General features: G+C 41.3%; 1 protein-coding gene across 2 annotated transcripts in view; it reads left to right on the top strand.

Moving 5' to 3' along the window:
- Positions 1–12,359, top strand: part of Pp2d1 (protein phosphatase 2C like domain containing 1) — a 61,793-nt gene that overhangs the window by 14,435 nt on the left and 34,999 nt on the right. Inside the window, exon 1 of one of the 2 annotated variants that reach the window (XM_031346812.1) lies at positions 3,069–3,334. The exons of the other annotated variant lie outside the window; for it this stretch is intronic. Coding sequence (XP_031202672.1) covers positions 3,306–3,334 — 29 coding nt within the window. The 5' untranslated portion in view covers positions 3,069–3,305. Of the gene's footprint in view, positions 1–3,068; positions 3,335–12,359 lie in introns of those variants that run through there. 2 annotated transcript variants of the gene reach the window in all.

The following is a 12,359-nucleotide window of genomic DNA, read 5'->3' as shown; positions in this document are numbered from 1 at the left end:
AAAAAAAAAAAAAAAAAGATAATCCAATATTGATGGTGTCACACAAGCCAGAAGCCTTGAACCAGACCAATGGCCCATTGCAATGAACAATTAATTTTAAGTGACGATGCATGGACAGAGGAATATACTATGAGACACACACTGACATACTACAGCTTCCAGGAAAAGATATTTTCTTTGCTTTTTTTTTTTGTGTGTGTGTGTGTGCTGGTTGTTTTTTATTTTGGGGGGTTTCAATGGCAAAGGGTGGATATGAGAAGACAGGGAGATAAGCAGGACTGAGGTGCATGATGTGAAACTCACAAAGCATCGGTAAACATTAATAAAAAGATATATCAATATGAATGATATAATTAAACCCAAGGTTAATGCTCTAAATTCTCAGTGATTGGTTGTTTTTCAAGACACCTTTTCTCTGTATGTAGTCCTGGCTGGCTTGAGTTCTCCCTCTATAGATCAGGCTGTCCTGAGCTCACAGAGATCTGTCTACCTGAGTGCTGTGATTAAAGGTGGGTCCCTCCACTACCTGGCTCACTTATTTTTGAAACACGGTTTCATGTAGCCTAATCTGGCCTAGAACTTGATGTTCTCCTGCATCCACAGCCCATATACTGGGATTACAGGTGATAAAAGTATCACCAAGCCAAATTGGGTTGTTTTCAAAAGACAGAAATTTATGTTACATTTATATGTAATATATCCAAAAAACCTGCAATCCTGCAATCCTGGCAAGTGGAGGCCAAACAGCAGAATGGGAATTCAGGGCCAGACTAGGTACACTGCAAGATCCTGAGTCAAAAAAACTAATGATGGGAGATGAAACTCAGTGGTAAAAAATGGTTTATTTTATTACTTATCATATATGTGTGTATATATGTACATATATGTGCAGGTGACCATGGAGGCAAAAAGAGGTTTTTAGACTCTCTAGAGCTATGATTGCAGGTAGGTATGAGTCCTCCACATATGTGGGCAACCAAGTTTCAGTCCTCTGCAAGAGGAGCAGTACTGAGCCATCTCAGTTTGTTTGTTGTTGTTGTTGTTGTTTTGTTTGTTTTATTTTAAATCTTAAACTATCACTTCCTCCCAAGGAGGCCCTGACCCCTTCTCACCTCCCAAGAACTTGGGTCACAGTCATTGTTGTTTGTTTGTTTGCTTTGGCTTTTTTGAGACAGGGTTTCTCTGTATAGCCCTGGCTGTCCTGGAACTCACTCTGTAGACCAGGCTGGCCTCGAACTCAGAAATCCACCTGCCTCTGTCTCCCAAGTGCTGGGATTAAAAGGCGTGCACCACCACCGCACAGTCTTGTTTGTTTGTTTTTTTGAGGAGGGAACTCGCTGAAATAGCTTTACATAGGTATGTGGCCTACTGGGTTTGAACCCTTGCTTCTCTTCCTACCTCCATGCTGGAGTTATAGGATTAGAGGTATATATTACATTTTTTTAAAATGTGGTGGGGACTAGAGAGATGGCTTAGTAGTTAAGGACACTAGGTGTTCCTCTTGAGGTTCAGAGTTCAATTCCCAGCACCCACATGACAGCTTACAACTGTCTACAACTGTATGGGATCCAATTTCCTCTTCTGGTGTACAGAAGTTCTGAGTTCAATTCCCAGCAGCCACACACGTTGACTCACTGCCATCTGTACAGCTACAGTGTACTCATACACATAAAATAAATCATAAAAAAAAAAGATCTAAGAATAAAACACAGATTAGCAGTTTGGAAAAGATCATAATGATTCTTTTTTTTTAACCGCATAAAGAGAAGCCATTTAGAGGCTGAACATGTACCAGTTTGCTTACCAGTATGCCTGCAGTCCCAGCAACTGGGAGGTAGATGGTTACAAATCAAACAACCTGTGCTATAAATTGGGTATGCAGCTACAGTGAAAACTTATTTTAAGAAAAAGGAGGGGGGGGCTGGTGAGATGGCTCAGCGGGTAAGAGCACCGACTGCTCTTCAGAAGGTCATGAGTTCAAATCCCAGTAACCACATGGTGGCTCACAACCACCTGTAATGAAATCTGATGCCCTCTTCTGGTGTGTCTGAAGACAGCTTTAGTGTACTCATTTATAATAAAAAATAAATATTAAAAAAAAAATTAAAAAAGAAAAAAGAAAAAGGGATTGGAGAGATGGCTCAGCGGGTAAGAGCACTGACTGCTCTTCTGAAGGTCCTGAGTTCAAATCCCAGCAACCACATGGTAGCTCACAACCATCTGAAGTGAGATCTGATGCCCTCTTCTGGTGTGTCTGAAGACAGCTACAGTGTACTCACATATAATAATAAAAAATCTTTTTTTATTTTTTTTTTAGTTTTTTTTGAGACAGGGTTTCTCTGTGTAGCCTTGGCTGTCCTGGAACTCACTCTGTAGACCAGGCTGGCCTCGAACTCAGAAATCCGCCGGCCTCTGCCTCCCAAGTGCTGGGATTAAAGGCGTGCGCCACCACCGCCCAGCAATAAATCTTTTTTTAAAAAAAGAAAAAGGAGGAGGAGGAGGAGAAGGAGGAGGAGGAAAAGAAGAAGTAGAAGAAGAAGAAGAAGAAGAAGAAGAAGAAGAAGAAGAAGAAGAAGAAGAAGAAGAAGAAGAAGAAGAAGAAGAAGAAGAAAAATCTGACTGTAGATGTGATGTGATGTAGCTCAAGTTCCTACTGCCTAGATTTTTCAGTAGTAATGGACTGCCAAAATCCCTGTCCTTTACTTTGCTTTTCTCGAAGTATTTTGTCTCTGCATATCTGCATATATGTCTATGCACCATGTGGTTGTGAGCTACTACTTGGGTGCCAAGAATCAAACTTGGGCCCAGTGCTTTCAACCCCTGTACCATCTTTCCAGCCCACTTATAATGATTGTTTTCAAAATCTCACAATTAACTAGAAAAGAAAGAAATGAAGCAAGCCCATTTCACGATACTTTATAATGTATCATAGGTATAAGATGGAGCATTTAAAGCTTTTCCTCTCCTTTAGAAATCCCACTGGGAAGTTGGCTAACACTCTTATGATATAGTTTCAAGTCCTGGATCACAAAGGTTGCTATGGGTAAAATTCCAAATGAGATGGTCAACATTGTAACAGGAACCTCCATCAATCAGAAGACCCCCACCTCTGCCATTACTACCTTCTTCACTGCTTGTCATAACCACATCTGCTTCACCACTCCTCCCTTTCTTCTCCTTCTCTCTCCTCCCTTCCTTCTTTCCCTTTTTTCTCCGCTATACCCTCTCACCTGTGCGCAAGATAGACAAAGGTTCTACAAATAGAGTAAAGTAAGGACAGAGAAAAGTATTACGTCCAAAGGAACATGGATTGGGAAGTGAATGCTCCTTTAAGGTATTTATTTACTTTGACTTAAAAAGATTGATTGCTTGATTGATTGATCGATTGATTGATTGTGTGTGTGTGTGTGTGTTTGTGTGTAAACCTATGAGGCCAAAAGAGAACGTCAGTGTCCTCCTCTATCACTTTATTGCCTTTGAGGCATTACTCCCTGACCTGGAGGCCTGGGCTTTCTTGGCTGGACTGCAAGCCAGTAAGCCCTATTGATCTTCTTGTCTTCACCTTCCTCGGAGTTGGGTTTACAGGTATGCATGTGATACTCAGTTGCATGTGATGGGATCTAAACTGTGGTCCTTGTGATTGCTCAGCAACTGCACTTGACCTCTGAGTCATCTATTTTGATTAATTTTGAAAAATATTTATTTTATTACATGTATATGTGGTGTGTGTGTGTGTGTCTGTGTGTGTGTGTGTGTGTGTGTGTGTGTGTATGTGTACCTGGGAATGCAGGTCCCCAAGGAGTCCAGAAGAAGGAAGGCATCAGATCTCCTGAAGCTGGAGTTAGAGATAGTTGTAAGCCACTGAACATGGATATTAGGAATTGAACTCAGGGACTCTACAAGAGTAGTATGCACTTTAAACTGCTAAGCTATCACTTTAGTCCCCTACAAAATTAAAATATATTATTTTGGCATTTTGAGATAGGGTCTCTCTCTCTGTAATCTTGGATGTGCTGGAACTTGCTATGTAGACCAGGACGGCCTTGAACTCAGATCATCCTGTCTTTGGCTCCTGAGTGCTGGAGTTAAAGGCTTGTCCCACTGTGCCCATCCATTTAAATGTATTATTACAGTATGAATGTGTGCTCATGATGTGTGTTTGAATGCTTCTGTGCACATGTGGAGAGCAGAGGACTAGTTTCCATCTTTGTAGTTCTTGAATGGAGTTCAGGTGAGTATGCTTATGTAGTGAGTACCATTGGCCACCAAGTCATCTCACCAGTCACACATTTACCTCCTCATTCCCTTATTTTTTATTTTTTTTTTAAAGATTTATTTTTTATTATATGTAAGTACACTGTAGCTATCTTCAGACACACAAGAAGAGGGCGTCATATCTCATTACAGATGGTTGTGAGCCACCATGTGGTTGCTGGGATTTGAACTCAGGGCCTCTGGAAGAGCAGTCAATGCTCTTACCCGCTGAGCCATCTCTCCAGCCCCTCATTCCCTTATTTTAACTTATGTTTTATTTTTATTGGTGTCCGTGTCCTCAGAAGTTAAGAGGCTGTCAGATCCCCTGGAATTTAAGCCAGGTAGGTGCTGGGGGTTAAACACAAACTCTCTGAAGAGAATCAAGTGTAATCTCTGAGTTAACACTCCAGCCCTTGTTTTATTTTATTTTGGTTTTGTTTGTTTGTTTGCTTGCTTGCTTGTTTTTGAAATAGTGTCTCACTATGGTACCTTGGCTGGCCTCGTACTCATTATATAGACCTGGTAGACCTAAGACTCAGAAATTTATTTGCCTGTACCTCCTGAGTGCTGGATTAAAGATAGTGCCATCTTGCCCAGCCCATATGGGGTTTTGTTTGTTTATTTTGTTTTTGTTTTTCTGAGATTAGGTTTCTCTCTACCGCCCTGGCTGTCCTTGAACTCAGAGATCCAACTGCCTCTGCCTCCTGAGTGATGGAACTAAAGGCATGCACCACGACCTAGCACAACCCACATTTTAAATTGTGTGTGTGTATGTGTATGTTTGCATATAAATACAGGTACTCATGAAGACAAGACATTCGAAATTTCCTTAGAAGTGGAATTATAGTGTGGGTGCTGGGAAATGAAATCAGGTCCTTTGAAAGAACACTAGGTACTTGTAATCATTCGGCTATCTTTCCAACATTTTCCCCATTCTATTGACCAGGTTGGCCTGAATTATTATGGTAATTTACCATACTCCGTGCTAGGATTACAGTTGTTAGCCATTGGTAATGTCTGGCAATTTTACAAAAGAGAAAGAGAAAGAAAGAAATAGAAATAAAGAAAGAGAGAGAGAAAGAGAGAAAGGAGAAATGAAATGAAAAGTTGAAGGCCAAGCATAATGAGTCACAGGAGGATCAGAAGTGTAGCAAGTAGTTTTGTCTACATTTTTTGTGTTCCCGGTTGGTTGCAAGAATGCATCCAACCAGGCACTATGTCAGATCCATGGATAAAAACACACACACACACACACACACACACACACACACACACACACACACACACACACGCTCATTTTTAAACTGGCTTATTGGCTCTGTGGCTGGGATCTTCTAAGCCTTCTGTGGCTAGAGTGACTTTACCTTTACTCCTAGCTCAACACCTCTAAGTTTTCCCTCAACTTAGTTGCCCAGTTACATTCTATGAAGCCATTGGTCTTGCTGCCCAAGATGTTTTTGGGCCATTTTCCCTTATCGCCTACATTTTGGAAGATCTCCCGTATAGCTCCCAGTCTGTTCCATATCTCTCCCCCAACCAAGTACCACCATTCTCTTCCTTTCTCCTAGCCTGTGTGAACCTGGAAATTCTGCCTCTTTATTTCTGCCCAACCAGTGGCATCTTTATTGATAGATCAAAAGCCAATTGAGAGCGAGGACCTTCAGTGTTAGTAAACACAGATTCCTGATCACAGCGTCATAACTCTCCCTACACAGAAGTTCAAGGACCGTCAGTGTTAGTAAACACAGATTCCTGATCAAAGCGTCATAACTCTCCCTACACAGAAGTTCAAGGACAGACTTGACTACCTAGCAAGTTAGAAACTAGCTAGTAACCTAGTGCTCTTTAAGATCTTGTTGCAAAACCAAACAAACAGAATTCCTAAATTTAAAAAGGGCCACTAAAATAGCAAACTGGGTGAAAGCACTTGCCACCAAGCCTGATGGTCTACCTGAATCTGTTTCCCAAGACGTACATTACATGGTAGAAGGAGAAATTACTGCAGATTTTACTCTTAATTTCCGTACTAGGGTTCTGTTATATGCATGCCCACATTCACACACAAAATAAATAATTTTTTTTTTGAGAGGGTTTTTCTGTGTAGCCCTGGCTGTCCTCGAAATCACTGTGTAGATCAGGCTGGCCTAGAACTCTGAAATCCACCTACCTCTGCCTCCCAAGTGCTACAATTAAAGGAATGCACCACACAGTGGCCCAGCTAATAATAAATATTTTTAAACTGAAAAAAAAAAAAAAACTAGGGCTAGAGAGATAGCTCAGCGGTTAAGAGCACCCATCGATTGCTCTTGCAGAGGTCCTGAGTTCAATCCCCAGCAACCACATGGTGGCTCACAACCATCTGTAATGGGATCTGATGCCCTCTTCTGGTGTGTCTGAAGAGAGCAATGGTGTACTCATATACATAAAATAAATAAATAAATCTTTTTTAAAAAAATCTTCTTAAAAAAATCTGGTTGGGCCGGGCAGTGGTGGTGCACACCTTTCGTCCCAGCATTTGGGAGGCAGAGGCCGGCGGATTTCTGAGTTCGAGGCCAGCCTGGTCTACAGAGTGAGTTCCAGGACAGCCAGGGCTACATAGAGAAACTCTGTCTTGAAAAACCAAAAAAAAAAAAAAAAAAAAAAAAAAAAAAAAAACAAAAAAAACAAAACACTGGTTGGATAATATTTATAGTCAATAGATAATTATATCCACAGTATTCTTTTTTCAATTTTTTTTGATTTTTTTTTCAAGACAGGGTTTCTCTGTGTAGCCCTGACTGTCCTTGGAACTCACTCTGTAGACCAGGCTGGCCTCAAACTCAGAAATCTGCCTGCCTCTGCCTCCCAAGTGCTAGGATTAAAGGCATGTGCCACCACTGCCAGCTTTTTTTGTTTTTGTTTTTGTTCTTGCTTTTGCTTTGTTTTGTTTTGTTTTGTTTTAGGAAAAGCTTCTTTAACGATGGCCAAATGAGACACTGATCTATGGGTATAGCCGAGTGTCCTTAGGGAGTCATTTTATTGCTATGTTCCTTTAGCAGAATAGTAGTATTTTATTCACTCCTATGTCCACAGCTATTTAGTCGCAGGTCTTAATCACTTTATAATGGGATGGGTTCAATCTCATGGAGGGTGACTTAAATACAATCAGTGGTGCGTTACTACCACAACATTTGTATCCGTGTATCATGCAGACAGATCACCACTGTAGATCTTAGTGATTGCAGCTTGGTTGGTTTACCTTTGTCCTTGGTAGTATGAAGACTACATTCTACTACCATGAACACTAGTCAGTATAGATAAAAGCTCTTTGTAGCCACCAGCTCCACTTCTCTGTGTTCAATGAGTTGTGTATATGTTGTCTTCAGCAATAGGACTTTTGTGGAGAGCAACCATTAGTTGTAGAAAGTAACCAATGGCCTTGGCGATAGCCTGGTTGTTTGGGGGTTTCCCTGGGATTCCTTTGGTCTGTGATTCAATTAGATGTAACCCATCCCTGGCACTGGAGGTTCCACTTTGTAGTGAATGATGTCTAGTAGGGGATTGTCTCTCATTATTTGGTGACTGAATTTAGATTCCACTCATACATGTATGTCTACAGTATTCTTTACAGTGGCTTTTTTTCCTTCCACTTTCTTAGCAAAAGAATCTTTGTCTTCCTGTTAGACTATGCAGACGGAGGCATGGCTATTCCTTTATCTGGTACAAAACAGAGATTCCGGCATAGCCCCCTTTCCTCCCTCCCTCCTTCCCTCCCTCCTTCCCTCCCTCCTTCCCTCCCTCCTTCCCTCCCTCCTTCCCTCCCTCCTTCCCTCCCTCCTTCCCTCCCTCCTTCCCTCTCTCTCTTGAGCTCTTGCTTGCTTGTCCACAAGCAGGATTTGATGTAGCCCAGTTTGGCCTTGACCTTCAGATCTTCCTGCTTTCCCTTTCCCAGCTCTCAGTGACAGGCACTCACCCCTACTCTGAACTCCCTTCTCTGTACTTTTTTTTTTTAAGGTTTATTTTATGTATATGTGTACAACTGTCGCTGTCTTCAGACCCACCAGAAGAGGGCATCGGATCCCATCACAGATGGCTGTGAGTTGCCATGTGGTTGCTGGAAATTGATCTCAGGACCTCTGAAGAGCAGTCAATGCTCTTAACCACTGAGCCATTTCTCCAGCCCTTCTCTGTACTTCTTTTTTTTTTTTTTTTTTTTCGAGACAGGGTTTCTCTGTATAGCCCTGGCTGTCCTGGAACTCACTCTGTAGACCAGGCTGGCCTCGAACTCAGAAATCTGCCTGCCTCTGCCTCCCAAGCACTAGGATTAAAGGCGTGCGTCACCACTGCCCGGCTTCTCTGTACTTCTTAATGAGCTAGTCTTAATTGATTTGTTTTATTTTTTGAGCTAGCATATAATTCTGGATCTCAGCTGTCCTTAAACTTACTATGTATTCCAAGCTGGCCTTGAACTTGCAGCAATCTTCCTGTTTAAGCTTTCTTAGTGCTGAAATTACAGGCATGCATCTCTACCTATGGCTGATGTTTTCATTCTAAGTATGGCTCCATGTTTGACAGAGCGGTGTCATGACTACCCCCATAAACATGGAAAATCGAAGTTCCTATTTTGAGAGTGACTGAGGGTGAAGTTTTATTATTTCATATTATGTCCCCAAAGGCCATCACAGCTCATGCATATTTTTTTAAAGCAAGTGAAAATTTAATGCACATTTTATTCAAAACAGCTTAAAACTTTCCAGGTTGGGGATATAGTTCAGTTGGTAAAATGCTTGCCTAGCATACATGAAGGTCTGGGTTTGACCCACAATAGGAGATGCAAGTGGTGGCACATGCCTCTCATCCTCACACTCTGGTGGTAGAGGCAAGAAGATCAGAAGTTCAAGGGCATCCTTGAATACAAAACAAGTTCAACACCAACCAAGTTTCAGAAGATCTATTTTTAAAAAGAGCATTTGTGGTCTAGGGGGATGGAGGGAAAAGAAGACCTGAAATTTACTATGTAGTCTAGGCTGTTCTGAAACTCCTGCGTATTTTCATTCCTTAGCCTCTTAAAAATGTCTGGGTCAGACATCCACCACCATACAATTTTCCCTCTCTTTCTCCTTCTGCCTATTAAATTGCCTATTCACTTCCATTTGCTTTATATTTCTGATTGAGATCTCTCTTGCTTAATTAACAAACAGCAAGATTTTAATAATGACTAGTAATAAAACATTTACAAAAGCCAGATGTAGTGATGTACTCCTGAGATCCTAGCACTCGGGAGGTGGAAGCAGAAGGACCAGGAGATCACGGTCACCCTCAGCTGTGTAGCAAATCAAGAGTAGCCAGAGCTAAGGAAAACTCTACTTAAAAATTTTAAACAATAAAGCCAGTTACAGTATACTCCACAGACAGGAGCGTGGATACGCACCTTTTCTCTCTCCAGAGCTTTATATTTTTATTTATTTATTTATTTATTTATTTGAAATAGGGTCTTGCTATGTAACAGCCCAGGTTTATGTGGAACTTAGTACCCTCCTGACTTACCCTTCGAGGATTGTTACCCCTAGCTAGCAGATAGGTAGCATGAAATCCAACTAGAGAGTGGTTGGTTATTCCCACAACATTTGTGCTACGATTCCACCAGAATATCTTGCAGTCAGGTTGCTAGTATAGGCCACCAGGCTTGGACTTGAGTGATATTGAGGATTCCCTTCTCCTCTGTTAGGATGCATAATACCTTTTAGCATCATGAACCTTAGTCAGCAGGGGTGGAGCTTTTAGTTAAGTACCAGTCCAGCTTTGCTGTTTGATGACACAGTAATTGCTATCTTCTGCAATAGGGTTTTACTATCAGATTGAACAGAGCAATCAATAGCTTTGACAATAGCCTGTGATTTTGGGGGTGCTTAATGGGACCCTTTTGACCAATGACTCAAGAAGTAACCCATTCCAGCCAGGTGGTGGTGGAGCACAACTTTAATCCCAGCACTTGAGAGGCAGAGACAGAGGCAGGTGGATTTCTGAATTTGGTCTACAGAGTGAGTTCCAGGACAGCCAGTGCTACACAGAGAAACCCTGTCTTGAAAAAACAAAACAAAACAAAACAAACAAACAAAAAAGAAGTAATCCATTCCTAGCACTAAGGATTTTTACATGGTGGCATAAGATGTCTAGTGGGGTCATCATCTCCATTATAACTACATTTAGACTCCTTTCCTCTTCCTTCCTCCCTCCCTTCCTCCCTTCCTTCCTTCCTTCCTTCCTTCCTTCCTTCCCTCTCTCCCTCTTTCTTTCTTTCTTTCTTCCTTTCTTCCTTTCTTTCTTTCTTTCAAGATTTATTTATTATTATATCTAAGTACACTATAGCTGTCTTTAGACACACCAGAAGAGAGCATTAGATCTCATCATGATGAGATGGTTCCATAGATGGTTGTGATCCACCATGTGGTTACTGGGATTTGAACTCAGGACCTTTGGAAGAGCAGTCAGTGCTCTTAATCACTTAGCCATTTCTCTCCAGCCCCAAGGTTAAACCTGTTTTAACTCCCGCTTGCCAAGAGTTAAGTGTTCTGCTCTCCCTGTATCCTCGTAAGCATGTACTATCATCTGTCTTATTGATCTTGGTCATTTTTCTTGGTATAAAATGAAATCTCAAAGTAGCTTTTGTTTTTCTCTTATAGTTAGGGTATTGAACATTTCTTTAAGCTATTTGTGTTTCATCTTTTGAAAACTCTTGTTTAGTTCTACACTCAATTTTTAATTGGGTTATTTGTTTCCTTGGTGTGTCCACTTTTATTTAGTTCTTATATTTTTGATATTAACCCTCTCTTAGTTATATAATTGGTAAAGATAGTTTCCATTTCTGTAGTCTGCTGCTTTTCTCAGTTTCATGAGGTTCATTTATTGTTGGTCTTAATGTCTGTGTTGTCAGTGTCTTGTTGAGAAAATTCTTTCTGTGCCAATGAATTCAAAACTATTCCCCATTTTCTTTTCTAACAGATTCAGGGTATCTGGTTGTTATGGTTTGTATATGTTTGGCCCAGGGAATGGTATAATAGATGGTATGAACTTGTTGGAATAGGTGTGGCCCTGTTGGTGTGTCTTGTGAGCAAGGGCTTTTAAGACCCTCATCCTAACTGCCTGGAAGCTAGTGTTCTGCTAGCAGCCTTCTGATGAAGATGTAGAACTCTCAGCTCCTCCTGAACTATGCCTGCCTGGATGCTGCTATATTCCCACTTTGATGATAATGAACTGAACCCCTGAACATGTAAGCCAGCCCCAATTAAATGTTGTCCTTGGTCATGGTCTCTGTTCACAGCAGTAAAACCCTAAGACACTGGTCTTCTGTTGAGGTTCATGATCCATGTGGACTTGAGGGTTTTTGTTTTTGTTATTTTGTTTTTGTTTTTCAAGACAGGGTTTCTCTGTACAGCCCTGGCTGTCCTGAAACTCACTCTGTAGACCAGGCTGGCCTCAAACTCAGAAATCTGTCTGGCTGGAGTTGAGTTTTGTGCAGGACTTTAACAAATACGGATCTATTTTCATTATTCTACATGCAGCCATCTATTTTGATCAAGCACCATTTGTTGAAGATAGTGTCTTTTCTCCATTGTGTATTTCTGGCTTCTTTGTCAAAACTCATTTCCATTAGTATGTGGAATCACGCCTGAGTCTTCAGTTCTACTTTATTCCATGATCAAAATGTTTAAGATTTATTTTATTTATTTTATGTATGAGTACACTGTAGCTGTACAGATGGCCGTGAGCCATCACATGTGTGGCTGCTGGGAATTGGACTCAGGACCTCTGCTGGCCCTCTCGCTCCAGTCCTGCTCGCTCCATTCGCATCCAATTCACTGCAGCTGTCTTCAAACAGCACCAGAAGAGGGCATCTGATTTCATTACGGGTGGTTGTGAGCCACCAAGTGGTTGCTGGGATCTGCACTCATGTTTATTGGGGATATTGGGGTATAGTTTTCTTTTTTGTTGGGTCTTTGTACACTTTTTTGGTATCAGAGTAATAATACCTTTGTAAAAGTAATTAAGAAATGTTTTGCCGGGTGGTGGTGGTGCACGCCTTTAATCCCAGCACTTGGGAAGCAGAGGCAGGCGGATTTCTGAGT

This window comes from Mastomys coucha, unplaced genomic scaffold (genome assembly GCF_008632895.1).
Source record: "Mastomys coucha isolate ucsf_1 unplaced genomic scaffold, UCSF_Mcou_1 pScaffold3, whole genome shotgun sequence".
Taxonomy (NCBI): domain Eukaryota; kingdom Metazoa; phylum Chordata; class Mammalia; order Rodentia; family Muridae; genus Mastomys; species Mastomys coucha.
This window is presented reverse-complemented; position numbering and strand designations above follow the sequence as displayed.